Source organism: Oxyura jamaicensis, chromosome 2 (genome assembly GCF_011077185.1).
Source record: "Oxyura jamaicensis isolate SHBP4307 breed ruddy duck chromosome 2, BPBGC_Ojam_1.0, whole genome shotgun sequence".
Classification (NCBI taxonomy): Eukaryota; Metazoa; Chordata; class Aves; order Anseriformes; family Anatidae; genus Oxyura; species Oxyura jamaicensis.
This window is the reverse complement of record NC_048894.1, coordinates 44,864,380-44,881,051: the sequence shown is the minus strand read 5'-3', so window position 1 is coordinate 44,881,051 and position 16,672 is coordinate 44,864,380. Positions and strand designations below refer to the sequence as shown.

Below are 16,672 nucleotides of genomic sequence, written 5' to 3'. Positions count from 1 at the left end.
GAATAAATAACCAGACAAGAAATAACAATTCTTTCTAACATTCCTACATATTCCTCTACTGAAGTCAGAATTGAAGAGAAAATATCATTCCTCAAATTTCAAAAATACCAGGTCATTTTAGCTATCTCCTGGGTTTTTCATTCTATGAAAGGAATAAAGATATTATGCTACATAGGTACAATTGCATATGCCATGTTTATATATAGATATTACTATTATAAGCAACGATGCCAATATAGACATATTTAGACATAGTGAAATAAAGCTGGGATCAAATGAACTCAAAGGCAAAATCCCAAGGAATTTTAATAATGCTAAGCTTTTATACTCTTTGTAAGCAAGGGAACTAAGAACACTAGCAGAATGGTGTGCTCCTTAAGGGAGAAACTTGCTATCACTTTTTGAAGGAAACCAATTTATTTAATGAATTGAAGTTACTGACTCCTGGAAAATGAGCTGTCACACATTAAAAAAAAAAGCCGCTAAAAAACAAAAAGACTGAAACAATAGCAGAACTTGAGTTCACACATGTCAAGCACTTAAAAAATGAGCTTCCATATGCTTTATCAAAAAGCATTTATATCTCATAACTAGAGAAGTTTCTCAATAGGAAGAGACATTCAAATTTACCAGCCTTTGTACTAAATTGATAACAAAAAGCTGCAGAGAGACTCAACAAGCTTCAGTTAACAGGTCATGACTGGCTAAAAAACTGTTGTAAAATGAACTTGGAACAGAATCTGTCTTCTACATACTTTCAGATAAATAAAAATTACTTTGGTTTTTAGAGCCAACACCTTAACAAATCTCTTCCATGGCATGTTCACCTCAATCATCAAATTCTATTTCAGGGAATGGTGTTAAGATTGTCCTTGGAGAAAATATGCTTTCTATTGAATGTATGGAAAACAGCCTTCACTTCACCCATCTCTTCCCTAGCTCTCCCAAAATCAGATGAAGGACATCTGTTCAAAGATGAGGCACACTGATTGCTGATCAGCAATACCTTGCTCTCACGTGCATACTTGTTAAAGCTTTTGGCTTTGATCTTTCTAGGTATCACAGGAAATAAGTAGAAAAACAAACATGAACAGAATTGATGGTCATGACTTCCACAAATGTTTAGCAAAAAGTGCACTAATTTCAGAATCAAAAAACGTATGCGAAGTTGCAAAACGTTTCAGAACCTCAGCACATTCAGCTAAAGAAAAAGGAGAAAGTATGAAACAATGCCTTATGAAATGAAAATGTGAAATGATATGAAAACTTTGGTGCTTACTACTACACAACTATCACAAAACTGAGGGCTGGAACCAGATGTGCAGCTGGTGGGCCAAGACAGTTCACAAACAGATTAAGTGGGATGGACAATTCAAACTCAGATGGTCCGCTGACTCCTTACAAGGACTAAAATAAACTCAGAATCACCATTAAAATATTAAATGAAGGAATTAAATGACCAATATATTAATTCAATGTATGACTCTTTGTAGCTGAGAAGTCCTAACAGAAAGAGAGTTCCTTGGCTCAGAAAGGGAAGGCATTTGTGGGCTGGGGTTCTAGTGAGACAGGACACGTCTCCTACACGTCTCCTACACGTACAAGGGCACATCTCCTAGTGCCCCTACATCAAGGGCCAAGAACCTCCTAGTGAAAGCAGTTCCACCCTCGGCTGAGTACTCTGGGTATTAGTTTGGAAAGATTACAAAATGCATAAAGTATAGCAAAAAGCCAATAGCTAGTGACTTGCTCTAGGGGCTTTTCTCTGCTATTCTGTAGATTTTAAAAGAATGATCAACACATCATTTATAAAAATGCTGACAAATTCTGGTTTAATTTACTCCGTACTACCGCAGTAACATATGGATTGACACTCGTAAGCATGAATAGAACTTAAATATATATTTTACATTCAGTGTCAACTGCAATAGAAATTATTCTTTACAGTAATAGTGCACAAAAGTCATGTTTTCCTTCCTGTTCTGTTGTTTTCCTATCTTTTGAAATGTTCTCTCAATATATTTTTATTGACTACATGTATTAACTCATACTTGTTTTGATACAGATGAACAAGAGAGAATCTGACATTAAATCCATCTCTGTTCAGCTATATAAAGACCACGAGATGAGTTTCCTGACACATCTGTTGACTGGATTGAAGATGTTAACTGTGAAAAATGGTTGTTAGCAGTTAAAGGTACAGGTGACTGTTCTGAACTTTTAAAATTATATCCTGCAGCCCCAAGTATATTTTGAAAAGTCAGAATGGAGCACAAGTTAGAGTGAATTGTCAAGTAAAAAAACTACATTCCACTGGTCAAATGCTTTGTGAAGGAAACTTCCTGGATTGAAATATTTACACAGAATTTACACAGAATTTCTAGGTTGGAAGAGACCTCAAGATCATCGAGTCCAACCTCTAACCTAACACTAACAGTCCCCACTAAACCATATCCCTAAGCTCTACATCTAAACGTCTTTTGAAGACTTCCAGGGATGGTGACTCCACCACCTCCCTGGGCAGCCTGTTCCAATGCCTCACAACCCTTTCAGTAAAGAAGCTCTTCCTAACATCTAACCTAAAACTCCCCTGGCGCAACTTTAGCCCATTCCCCCTCGTCCTGTCACCAGGCACGTGGGAGAACAGACCAACCCCCACCTCTCTACAGCCTCCTTTAAGGTATCTGTAGAGAGCAATAAGGTCGCCCCTGAGCCTCCTCTTCTCCAGGCTGAATAAGCCCAGCTCCTTCAGCCGCTCCTCGTAGGACTTGTTCTCCAGGCCCCTCACCAGCTTCGTCGCCCTTCTTTGGACCCGCTCAAGCACCTCGATGTCCTTCTTGTAGCGAGGGGCCCAAAACTGAACGCAGTACTCGAGGTGCGGCCTCACCAGAGCCGAGTACAGGGGGACGATCACCTCCCTAGCCCTGCTGGTCACACTATTTCTGATACAAGCCAGGATGCCGTTGGCCTTCTTGGCCACCTGAGCACACTGCTGGCTCATATTCAGCCGACTGTCCACTATCACTCCCAGGTCCTTCTCCGCCTGGCAGCTCTCCAACCACTCATCTCCCAGCCTGTAGCTCTGCTTGGGGTTATTACGCCCCAGGTGCAGGACTCGGCACTTGGCCTTGTTAAACTTCATGCAGTTGACCTCAGCCCATCGGTGCAGCCTATCCAGATCCTCCTGCAGAGCCTTCCTACCCTCGAGCAGATCGACACACGCACCTAACTTGGTGTCATCTGCAAACTTACTGAGGGTGCACTCAATGCCCTCGTCCAGATCATTGATGAAGATGTTAAAGAGGACCGGCCCCAGCACCGAGCCCTGGGGGACGCCACTAGTGACTGGCCTCCAACTGGATTTGACTCCATTTACCACAACTCTTTGGGCCCGGCTATCCAGCCAGTTTCTAACCCAACGAAGCGTGCGCCAGTCCAAGCCAAGAGCAGCCAGTTTCTTGAGGAGAATGCTGTGGGAAACGGTGTCAAAAGCCTTGCTGAAGTCAAGGTAGACCACATCCACAGCCTTTCCCTCGTCCACCCAGCGCGACACTTTGTCATAGAAGGAGATCAGGTTCGTCAAGCAGGACCTGCCTTCCATAAACCCATGCTGACTGGGCCTGATCGCCTGCTTGCCCTTCAAGTGCCGCATGATGACTCCCAAGAGGATCTGCTCCATGAGCTTCCCTGGTACTGAGGTCAAACTGACAGGCCTGTAGTTCCCCGGGTCAGCCCTCCAGCCCTTCTTGTAGATGGGCGTCACATTTGCTAGCCGCCAGTCAGCTGGGACCTCCCCCGATAGCCAGGACTGCTGATAAATGATGGATAGTGGCTTGGCCAGCTCCTCTGCCAGTTCTCTCAGTACCCTTGGGTGGATCCCATCCGGCCCCATCGACTTGTGCACATCCAAGTGCCGTAGCAGGTCACCAACCAGTTCTTCGTGGATGGTGAGGGCCACATCCTGCTCCCCATCCCCTTCCACCAGCTCAGGGTACTGGGAATCCAGAGAACAACCGGTATATTCTTAAAAAAGAAACCTTCAGATATGCATAACTACAGAAACAAACAGCTTTTAAGAGAAGAAACAAAGTATTTTATAAAAAACACAATGACAATTAAACAACAACAACAAACAACAGTTTTAACTGTCATCATGAAACACAATGAGCGTTTTAGAACATAAACGAGACAGGTATTTTCCCCACTCCAAAAATCATTCCTCATCTTAGCTTGAAAGAGTACCTGCACAACTAAAATTTTCCTTTAAAAAAAAAAAAAAAGACTTTAAAGACATTTTAAAAAAAGTCTCTCAACAGATCTCAGGTTCTCAACTTGATTCTTTAATCATTACCTCAGAAATCAATATTTTGTGCCATCTAAGTGCAGAATTGACACTTCTCTTTCTACCTTTGAGCCTCTTATGAAACTGATTGCCTTTTCGCTTCTGTCCTGTTATTCTCATACTCAGCTCTCCTTCCAAGTATGTTCTTCCTTTTGCCACTTTCCAATGTTTTTCAGTTCAGCTCCTAAGAAGATTCTCCTGGTTCCCTCTCAGCTAGGATTCGCTCCTTGGAAATTTCACAGACAACTGTTTCTTTCTATTTATCTTTCGCTATAAGAGAAAGATTTCCCCCTTCCTGGCAGAACTCAAGATTAATCCACAACCATCTTGTGTCACAGCAGAGACTGGACCTGAATCTTTTTCTCTTTTGAAGTCCCACATAATCCCATATAATAGTACCTACATTCTTCTCAACACAAAGAGCAAACCTTCAAATTGCAATACATGATACAAATAGCCTGGAATAGTTTTACAGGAGTTGTCTGAGCACCCTACTGAGGACGCCCTGCTTCCTTTTTCACTAAACCCCGTTGGTTTGCTCTTTAAAAAACAAACAAACAAACAATAAAGGGTAGTTCCTAAATGTAGTCAAATGCTGATCCTGACAATATATGACATTTTACCTTTCATGACATTTTTTTTTCAATAAATGTATAATCCTATTGAAATAGCATGCTAACTACTCACCAGATATCAGATTTTGTGTTATAGCCCTGGTGTTTCAGTGCCTCTGGACTCATGTAGTATGGTGTCCCAGTAAACGTAGTTGCCAGATCACATGAACCCATCAATAGACGAGAAACTCCAAAGTCCCCTAAAATTAACAACAGAAAGATCCGCCCCCAAACAATTAAGCACAATAAACTAAAATTCTTACAAAGAACTTAAACATTAACACAGCTTTCATACACATCTGTTCACTCTTCATTTTTAAATTAAAATCCATATCCTCAGTTTGTATGAATGGTCAAAATTCCAGACGTCAACACAAAAACATTGTTTTACAGAGAACCAAGAATATTGGTAATGAGATAGAGAATTTTTAAAATTCCTGTTTATCAATTCAAAGGCAACCCAAGTTGATTCTAATGAGTAGGAATATCTTATCTAGGTGTCCGTCTTATTTAAAATTATGTGGAATAATGGGCTGACCTACTTCCCCATTTCCACCTACAATCCATTTCAAAGGGATCAGCCATCAGCTTTTGTCAACCCTACTTATATTTCCAGGAAATGCCCCAAGGGATTAAAAAATAAAAAGGTTTTTGTCCATGTGTTCTACAGATAAAAAATAATTATGCTACTGGGATACTAAGAAAGGTGTTGCCCTGTCAATGTGTATATAGTGAATAGCTAGGTCCAGCTGAGCTCTGAGCACCCTCAAGGCTGGGATTTCAGTGCCTGTCTGGGTCCCCGTTCCTATGTATGTCTGTCAGGTAAATGTTTGACCACAAATCAAACACTACATCAGACATCATTTTATGTAAATCTTATTCACAGAATGTCTGCTGGATTGTTCTATCATAGTAAAATATATCTTTAAAAAGTATGCAAATCTCACCGATTTTAAGAAGATTATTCTTCAAAAATATATTCTTGGCTTTCAAATCTCGGTGAAGTATTCGCCTGGAATACAAAAAGAAGTTCAACCTCATCTAACTTGAACGATTCAAAGTCACTTATCAAGTATTTCAAGTATTTATCTTCATTCCTTGCTGGGAAGGCCAGCCCACCACTGCTACAAGTCTAACCCTGTAAGTGACAATGCACAGCGACTGGCATTAAGGAGCTTCACAAAAACACAGAGGTACATTCACAGACACCCACATGTGGGATGAGAGCCTAAGCAGCCAGCATAATAAAAATGCACCCAGGGATCCCAGCTTGAGAATACAGATACAGGCTTAACATGAGCTGCAGAGGAAAAGAGAAAAGCATGTCTTCCTGTCTGGCTCTTCTTAAAAGCAAGACATCCTATTTTCAGCCAGAAGAATAAGGTGTATCACAATAGAATAAGGGATGAGAAAAACAGCAACAAGAGCAGTAAGCTCAGGTAACCCTCCTGCAGAGAAAACGTATTAACTTGAAAGACAAACGTATATAGACTAGGCTAGTTGTACAAATTTTTACAGTAATGGTCTGGAAAATAAAAGAACTTTACAAAGACAGAGATCAAAAGGAAAAGAAAAAGAACAACTAGCTTTAACAGACTTATTTTTCCATCAAAGACTGAAGCAGCATCATAAGATAAACACCATCCCAGGACAAACAGCATCTCCTCCATTTCTAGAATTCTTAATGCGTGTCAGTAATTTTCCAGCTCATTAGGGAAAAAATGTATCTCTACAGTACACACAGCATCTTCCCAATTAGTTCTTATTAATAACACTTCCAAGAGGGTTCCCTACAACCTCAGCCAAACTTGAATTCAACCACTTTTAAGTTCCTTATAACTAATACTGTGTGTTATCAAGCCACCATCTCTGCTCAGGAGGAGCTTAGAATAGCTTCAGTACATAATGACTACTGAAACTGTGTTAGGTATTACAAATACACTACTTGTTTACTCATTTAGAACAGATAAAGAAAGCAACAGAGGCTCTAAGATTCCTGAGAGGCTCTAATATTCTTGAGATGTGGGCAGAAAATATGGTAATCGATTTTAGTTGTTCTTGAGTAATCCTCAAGTATTATGTCAGATTTTATTGAATTATTATAGTCTAATGCATTGAGATACTGAAATGATTTCCAAAATAGCTTCCATATTAAGTCCAGAAAATATTTATGCTACAGCACAATTAAAATAAGCAATTTAGTCCACGTCTCATTGGAAAATATTTTTTGCAAGAAAATAAAAAAAATATTTAATTCAATATACTCTAGGTCATAAATGGGGTGGGGGGGAAATAGCTATTAGAAAATACTGTAGTACACAGGTAGCTGAACAAGGAAACATTTCTATTTTTATGGGACATAAATAAAAGAGTTCTTTATACATTATGGATTTTTTTTCCAATTTTTGTCCTGAAAATAATACTTCTAATGAGAGATTGCACATTTGGAAAAATGAAAGTTTTATTCAGCATGTCTCCCCACTGATGTTTATAAATAGTTTATTCTCTACTTGGCAATTTTCTTGAGCAATATACGTACATTTATCATTCATTATATCAGTAAGGAAATTAAGCTTATATTCCTTATTATTCTATAAGCCTATATACACACAGTTGTATATAAATCTTGCTCTGTCAATTTAGATTCACAAAGTATTTCCTTACCATTCATCACACAGCTTTAGAAGAACTTGACTTCACTGACTTAGATTTTTAATTTTTGATGATGATGATGATTATTATTATTATTATTTTGTTGTTTATGTTGTTTTTAGTTTTGTAGAAACATAATCTTGAACCTAAAAGTTAGCTGGGCAACAAGTATCCTGATGTATAAAAAATAGGCACAAAACTTTCAGTGACTTATTATAGGCGATAAAGAGAAGATATTTGGCTACATTAGTTTGAAATGCAATATAATTCTAATATAAACATGCAACATAGTGATGAAAATATGATGCAAATTATTTGTGTTCTCATTAATTATAAGATGTTTTTATTTATTAACATGAGTAAGAAATTTTGGGGGTAATTTTTTTGTAACTTCCCATTATGATATCTCTTGATACCAGCCACTTCATGCTGCCAGGATAGGTCAGAAGATTAACAAGTTAGAAGCTGAAACCTTAACTGAAACAACTACTTTAACTCTAGCAAGAAATAAATATATGTTGCCAATAAAGGTAACATGAATTAACTGGACTCCAGCAAATCTTAATCTAACTTGACAATTAGCGAAGTGGTTATTGATATTTTGGGTAGAAATTAACACTTCAGGGTGGTTTTAAATTTAGACTATAAATACACCCGTACCTATGTTCTACAGATTACCTGCTTGCTGTCTCACAGTCATAAAAAAGCAGCACGGATCACTGAGCAGTAGGCAGCCTCCTTCAATAAAGATGCCTCTGCAACACACCGGCAAGTAACGCTGATTGAAGCTGAAGTAGTTTACTTCTGTGAAATATTCAGCGATAAATTTCTCTTTCCTTTGTCTGAAGAACTATTCTGAGAACTAAGAGGTTCTGGGCAACTGTGAATCCTGTACTAGGAAAGACAATGTGAAATCCAGGTAGATTTGGGCAGAGCGTGCTACCCTATAGGTCAAAAGCAAGAAACTTGTTTGAATAAACGGTAACCTTATCAAAATCTCTGTGTTGGCATATTGTTCATAAAGATTAGCAAAGTGATGTTTTAGAAACATAATGATGTTTCAAAGTGATGTTTTAGAAACATACAAAGTGATGTTTTAGAAACATAATGGTCAGCTATATTCAAATTGAGGTTAAATGAATCAATGGCCTCATTGCCTGAGTGCTGTGGGATCAATTTTTTTCACTAATGTATGATGGGCTACAAGTATGTCAGAGAGACCAGATGATGGCTTCACGCTAACTCTGTCTAGATAAGACCACTGAACTATGCTGCCTGTCCTCTACTTGTCTCTTTCGTTATATCAATGACAGATGAGGATTGGATCAGTTTAATTCTAGATAATTTAGCTTTCAAGTTTAAATTCAAAAATCCTTCAATTATGTAAAATAGACAGTAGGTAGCAGAGTCACCAGGAGATGTTCATAACCTCTTTGGGATTTATGAAGCATAAGTAAAATACATGAATGCCTACTCTGTACAACCTGTTTTATTTGGGGGGAAGGGGGCAACATGAGGTAGAAAAAACAGTTCTTTTTGGAGATAAATATCTAGAATGAGATTTTTCAAAAAGTGTAGAAGTTCAACTAAAGGTGCACAAGAAACAGATCCACAGAATAATTTATGTCTAGAACCAGAAATAATCATTTTTGCTGTTCTGGGATAAAAACTCCCACCCAAAGCAGCTAGATTTTCTAAGAAATGGCATGAGGAGGTCCAACCCACAGATAATAAACTTTTCAAGATTCTAACTCTAGGGCAAAGTTTTCTTGCATTAAAACATAGTGCAAATATGTATTATACCTTTTTTTTTTTTCCCTTCTCAGTATAGAAGAAATCACATACAACTCCTTTATACATAAACAGAGGGTTGTTATTATATGTTTATAATTCAGTAATTCCAACAAATTTCTGTAGGTACTTTTAAAGCCTTTTAAGCCTAAGCTTTGCCAAGCTGTTTGGCTCTATAATAATAAGATAGAGAATAGTTTTCTAATGTAGAAATTTTCTACAGTTAAAAACAATATAATAAAGGAAATAGAAATCAAACTGTCAAGTCATTTCTATGTGTCTGGAGAGGTGCTATTAAATAGCTCTAATTCAAAGAGAGAAAATGAAATGCTGTTTGGAAAATCAAATTGTTATTTTCACTGGAGAATTCAACTGTACTTTTCAGGAAACCTAGTAATTTAACATACATATTTATCAAAGTGTTTATTTATAAGATTTTTTGAAAGATTTGTTTGAGAACAAATAGAAAATGAGAAAAATAAGGAGAGAAAAGAAGAGTAGACAAAAGGGACCTGTGAGAAAAGTGGAGATAATAGAGGCATAAGGATATACAGAAGATAAAAGACAAAAAAAAAAAGAATAACTTATATAAGAATAAAAAAAGAATAACTTATATAATCCATTATTATTATTACTCTGCATTGTGTCTACACAATGCATCCTCTAAACACACAGGTTAAAGAAAGGATTTTACCAAAAGTGGACCTTCCAGATTACTAACATTTTTATGATAAATTATTAAACCAGAATTCAAGAAGGGAGGAAAAAGCCACTAATAGTTCAGTTAAACAGACAGGATTTTTATTTCAATTTTCCTCTGTCCTTTCTGCCTGAGGTGAATGCTGAAAAACACAGCATCACAAGAGATCTCTTTGTTGTGCTCCCATCACTGTGGGTCTGTGGGGATGGCATGGTGCATCATGTACAAGCCCCAGATAAATTGGCATTTAGGAACCAAAATGCTCTGAGTCACAGACAGTAATTCACTCTGCCCTTTTCCCTCTACAGTCTGACTCTGCAGGTGCAAAAACTCATTAGGCATCTCTCAGTTTAGGTCAAATGTATCCTATATACTTCACTTCAGCTCAACTGAGAAACAATTGTTCTTGTTGACCAGTGTCTCCACCTGCTCCTCTCTTGCAACTCAAGTTCATGCAACCAAATTTGGCCCAAGCTACTGTGAGATAGATTTGAAAAAGCTCCATCAACTTGGTGCTGTTTTCAGTCTCAATTTAATAGATAATAATCTTTCTTTTTTTAACTACTCATGCAGAATAGAAGATTAATGATTCTAGTTTAATGAAAAAAAAAGGAAGAAGATAAAAGAAAAAAAAAGAAAGAAAAATAAAAAGAAAAATGAGAGGAGAGAGGAGAAAAAGAGGAAAATAGAAAAAAAAAAGAGAAAATAGAAAAAAAAAAAAGGAAAAAAAAAAGAAAAAAAAATGAAATAAAGAATACTCATCTCCAGACTCTGGACGTAACCTAACTTTTTGATCTTTCTCTCTCCCCCCAGTAGCTGTACTAATAATTTAAGCCATTATTCTTGGCAAATTGACTCATCTCTTGAAAACATGCATCTAAATTTGAGTGGGGTAGTGTGCAGAATAGTTATTTACAATTGGCAGAGTAGGTGTCACAAAAGGTGATAGCAGAGAAATATCCCTAGCATATGCTAAGACAGTCCTTGCAGCAATGACATTCTTATTTCTGAACATTAAATAGGAATAATTGTCCAATCAGTTCATCTTGGCAGGATAAAAACCTTGCAAATCACACTGGAGGCAAGAACTACACTCACAGAGATGACCTGGTAAGTATTCACCTGTTATTATCCCTGTTCTAAACAAGTGTGACCTCCACAGCTGTTCAAAAGTCTGCAAATCAGTGCAAGCATCCTGTGTGTGGCGTGCTACCAGCAAATCCAAGGGATGGTCAAGAATGTTGGATCCCTAAGGCTCACATAAAACATTTTAAGCCTTGCATTAGGACCTTCTTAGACCAATGCTCTACAACTCTCGATCAGATGACGAACTTGACACCGGTGGTGTCATGGAATCTTACACTATTAGTTAGGAAATGTGTTAATCAATCATAGACTCATGAAATCACTTATCTGCAGTAATTTTTTAGGTTAATCTTTGATGTGCTGTTAAAAGTAATGTCAGTTTTCAAAGAATGTAAGCATGTAAGATTTTAAGGGGATTACATCAAGCACATGTATTTGATTCTTCACATTAAACATCTGCAAGAGCTCTTTGCTGAATCCCCTTAAAAGCTATCTTTATTTTAAACTTTAAAACTATTTTGTTCTAACCTTATTGAGCAATTTCTATCATGTTAAATTTTTTACTTGGCTCTTAGAGAATCTGTCCAACAGTGAAAGACATTTACCACTGCACTGCTAAAGATATAACGTACGATATTCTTGCATGATAGACAATTAATTACACCTTATGTATACTACATATATACTACAGCAGATTGTTGACTAGGATTTTATACCACTAAAAAATAATCAATATGGTTCAATTTCTATTTGAATACGTACAAGTCAGTAAAAGCTTACTCACTTCCCTCCCGTGTTAAATGCTCTTGTACTAAAGCAAATGACTGTACCTTTCATGCATATAGTTGACTCCAAGTAACAACTGTATAAACCAGTCTATTATTTGTCTTTGAGTGAATACTTTCCCAGATTGTTTGTACTCTTGAATTTTGAAGTCTAGATCTCCACCCTGAAAAACATCGCAACATATTTAAATTTAACGTAATTACAATTAAAGTTAGTTTTTAAAATGTCTTCTCTTTCATGAAATCACAGGATGCCATTTTCTTATACCTTCAGGCTCCGTAGAACATAGGCAGTAAAATTAATGCTGGCACATGAATTCTGAACTCTCACAGCACCAAAAGTATACAGAACTGAGGATCAAAATGAGATCAAGCTGTCTGGCTGCAGAAGGAAATTAGGTCAGTTCTCTCTCAAGAGTTACATAAAATCACCAAAGTTTTCGACAGTTCTTACTTCATGTCACCCAACTTTAGACATGTACATCTGAGCTAGTCACCTCAAACTCCCTTAATTATAATTAAGGCAAAGGAACAGTCACTTACATAGTGCAATTATCTCTGCCACGTCTGTCTTAGGAAGGGATGGATCATGTTGTACAAATGCTGTTTCTCTACGAAGGTTTATGATGAGGGCCTACACTGTCTGGCTCAGATGTAAACAGCTAAGTTGAAGAAAATGAATCTGTCCCTGAATGGTCCAAACAATAGTTTGTAAATCTAGGGAAAACATTTCCACTCAAGTTGAACAATGCACAGCCAAGAGACATTCTCATTTTTTACACTGAATAAGCATATCAGCATTGAAGAAACTATGCTGTTCTCTTAAGAATTAAAATACAGACTCTTAAATTATGATACTTCATCTCTCTTCCAAATTCTCTTTTGTCAGAAACAAAGCAGAATTAAACTGTCTATAATCTGTAGCATGTGTTATTGTAAATACTTCATTAAAATTACTATTGAATCTAGAAGTAACACTAGAAATGGAGCAGTATGATACACAGCAAGCAGTGTCCAATAAACTAGAAAATATATACAGAAAAAGACTACTTGAAAACTGTAAGGCAGATATTTGTAAAAATCAAACAGCATGATTAAAGAGGCTCTTGAAGAAACTTAAATGAAAACTGATCATTGTGCTAAAAAAGAGAGAAATGCTTGTCAGCTGGATGTTTATCCACTTTATAAAATAAATGGATTTTGTTTACAAGGATGCACATTAGTGGCAAGTACTATGTTGAGGTAACTAATCCCAGAGCAAAGGGATGGTGAGTCTTAATCTATTGTAGCGATTAATTACCTTACATCAGGACAACTTACTCTGCATAAATCATTACTTCCACATAAAATCATAAGTATTGTGTGCCACATACAAGAAAATAGTTTAACCTGTACCCTGTCATAAGTGTACAGAAAACAGACCTCTGGTTATGCTGATACATGCTATTTCCCATTATCAACCCTTCCCTGTGCTGTTGATTCCAAAAGGTATGGTCTCTTCAATATTCCTCATTTTTCTGTTCCCAAAACCAAAGTGCTGCATACTGATGTTACAAAATAAGCAGGTTCTGTCCTTGCAGATCTATACATTTCTATTTCAACATGAGTTTACAACAGTTTTTGTGGTTCTTCAGGCTCTAAAAGTTGCAATATTCAAGAGTGATTGTGCTGAAAAATAAAATGTTTTGTCATGTATCAAAAATGTGTTCCCTGACAATGTCCTGCAATTTCTAAATTGAAATGTCTGAGTCATCTTGTTCACTAGGGATGGGAATAGGGTTTTAACTCTCCATCTGCATCCCTGCTGCAGCCCGGAGAGAAGCTCTTCTGGGAACTTGGAGCTCTGAGCAGCTGCTTCCCCTTTGCAACTCCAAATGTTCAATAGCTTCCCAATGGCTGCTCACAGCGGAGCAGAGGAAGGGAAAAAAAGGTATTGCTGGGTACTCTGCTGCATGGCAACCAGATGGGCTGTGTCTGAGCCTACACACCTCAAAAGTAGTGACTCACCTACTCCAGATGGCTACCCCAGACCGTTGAGAGGCAACAGTAGCAGTAGCCCAAGATTCAAGGGCTGCTCTGACACATGCTGCTGCAGGCTACTGTCCCCAAGGGACTGTCCCAGTAAGGACAGCTGAGACGCAATAGGCTCTGATCACCATTTCTCACTGTCCCAATATGTAATCTCTCAATCACACGTTGACACACACAGGAAAAAGCAAATAAAAGAAACATAGGATGTAAAGAGTTAGGCTGGTGGGTACTCTCAAGTAGGGAGAGGTTTCTTTCAGATGGTCAAAGAAGAAAAGCAGCCAATAACTACATGTGCCCTCAAGTTAGCTCTGTTGCTTTTCACAAGACTGGTCTCAATGTCCTACAGACAATTTAACCTTAATTTTATGTCTAAAAAGGAAAAACAAAAGTGTATCATAAAAAAGTTGCTGAAATACTGCTGCCCAATTTTGCATTCTGGAAGGCCAGTATAATGAAGTTCATAAGGAAATTAACAAATGAAATACAAATGAAATAGGAAGTTTCCAAGCTGCAGTTCCTATTTAAATGTCAAAAGCATCAAACACACCAGTAACTTATTTAAAAGAGCTTAGTACCTAGGACTGATAATGTGAACAGGCATTCATTGCTCTAGTTATTGCTTTTCCTCAGATTTCCTTAGCATATGTATACTCACATCACAGCGAGACTGCAGTGAAGAGACAGAAATAATTATCTGGGGGAAGGTGCAACTAGTTCTGTTTTATGATGTACTAAAATGATACAACATTTAAAGGAACTACGTGATTTTAATTTATAAAAACTCTCTTTTATTAAAGTCCAATTTACATCGCAAAATTAAATCCAACATTCGTGAAACCCAATTCATTTTTGTTTCAAATCTGACTTATATGACAAAGTTTAGATTGGCTATAAGACTGAATGAGGGCAACTGCCAAAGAAGCTCAACGAGAAGACTGAAACTGAATACATGTACTTCCTTTCTATAAACTTGACAGAATTCAGTTATAATAAAAGATGTCGAGCTTTTTGTTCACAGGACAGGTTTAGCACAGGGCAGCTGCATTGGAGGCTCACTCTGAACAAGTCAAGCAATAATGAACAAAGTACAGTAGCTAATGAATAAGTCACAGCACTTTGGAGGAAAAAAAGAATAAGGCTGAGAGGGTAGTTCTGTTTCCATGCCAACTGGATGTTTATTCTTTATTTTGAGTCTGCCCAAGAGTACAAATTACTGCCAATGTGGTAATTATTCTATGCATGAGAAACTGAATGTACTAGACTTCCAAACAAGGATTGGAGAGCAACACATTTTTCTTATTCTCAATTGAAATAGACATATTTTTCATAAAAAGATCCAATTCCCACCGCAGTAAAAGATAGGCTTTAGAGAAATAAATATAAAAGTATACCTTCTAGAAATACCCAAGGTAAAATAGAAAAGGATCTTTATAGCAGTATGATAAACCTTGCTTTGTACTTCCCTTTCCTAAGTATTTCATTAAATACATCCTAATTGCTTAAATGCAGTGATACTACATAGTCTGTCCTTTTGGAAAAATCAGAGGCAAATCCTAGTGGAGCTAGTGTCATTTTGGCCTGACCTAGCAAACTCAAAACTGAAAAGATTCACCTTCACAGCCAACACATCTATTTCCACCTTCTTTATTTGCCCTGTTCTAATACATTCTCATGTGTTTGAGTATACGTCTCCTGGATCCTAGGGCAACTCCGCGTTGAAACATTTATTCAGGGTAGTTTACCTGAACAAAAAAAGGCTCTAAGGGGTGTAGCAGCAGCTTTTGATTATTATTGATTAATATCATGCCCTTTTTTATTCACCAATAACTTTATATCAGATGGAAAAATAAAAAAATAAAACTGAAGCCACCTCCATAAGGCTGCTGAAAGAGATTCCTTTATTCCTATAGGATCAACTGAGCTGGTTTGGGGAGACTTTCTACCACCAATAGAAAGTGATTCACGATGCACAGGAATATCTGGGCAGTTAGGATAATGTTTCAGTTATCAGGTCTGGAATTCCAATGAGAGTTGGCAATATAAAATTTCCACCAAGCCTCAGCTGTCAGACATTCAGGGCACATAGCAAAGTAGCTTCTGCATGGGTGTTAAAATAGGATGTTAACAAATGTTTAGATTCTATAACAGAATCAAACATTTCAGATTTAATAAAAATAAATAAATCCCAGCTAAAATGTGCATCAAAGAAGGCAAGGAAGCTATGACTGGCAGGAATTGTACTTCTTTAATTATTCACACCAAAGCTAGATGCTTGGAGAAATGTGATTACAAGTCTGATGGTGGACAGATAACGCAGTGGTCCAATGTCATTAGTTTTCAAAGCATTTCATATGTCTAGCAGAGCACGACTGAAAAGTCTGCTTCACTGTTTCATAAAAAGAGCACTGCATATACAACAGATGTTTTTAGAATAGCACATCTATATTTAATACAAAAGTAGGCACTTGTTTCATATAAACTCTTAAAAGTTGGCTTAAATATGTTTTAATACTTCTTTTAAAAATGCCTTAAAATAGATTTCACCAACATGTTTTTAAACCAAATGCTGCAGTCAAAAAAACTGGCAACTGTAGCTACTGTCATGTAGCCTGTTTTAATATTTATTGTATCCTCTACACTCTGGTCTTTGACTCATACAGTGTTCTCCACT

At 37.2% G+C, this 16,672-nt stretch overlaps 1 protein-coding gene across 9 annotated transcripts in view; it reads right to left on the bottom strand.

Moving 5' to 3' along the window:
• Positions 1-16,672, bottom strand: part of NEK11 (NIMA related kinase 11) — a 117,384-nt gene that overhangs the window by 80,432 nt on the left and 20,280 nt on the right. For 6 of the 9 annotated variants that reach the window (XM_035317040.1, XM_035317045.1, XM_035317046.1 and 3 more), the window contains exons 4-6: positions 12,016-12,134; positions 5,904-5,968; positions 5,030-5,156 (exon numbers count right to left, since the gene is read on the bottom strand). In XM_035317040.1, the coding sequence (XP_035172931.1) occupies positions 5,030-5,156; positions 5,904-5,968; positions 12,016-12,134 (311 nt within the window). Of the gene's footprint in view, positions 1-5,029; positions 5,157-5,903; positions 5,969-12,015; positions 12,135-13,977; positions 15,312-16,672 lie in introns of those variants that run through there. The other 3 variants (XM_035317047.1, XM_035317048.1, XM_035317049.1) reach the window with 2 other exon arrangements.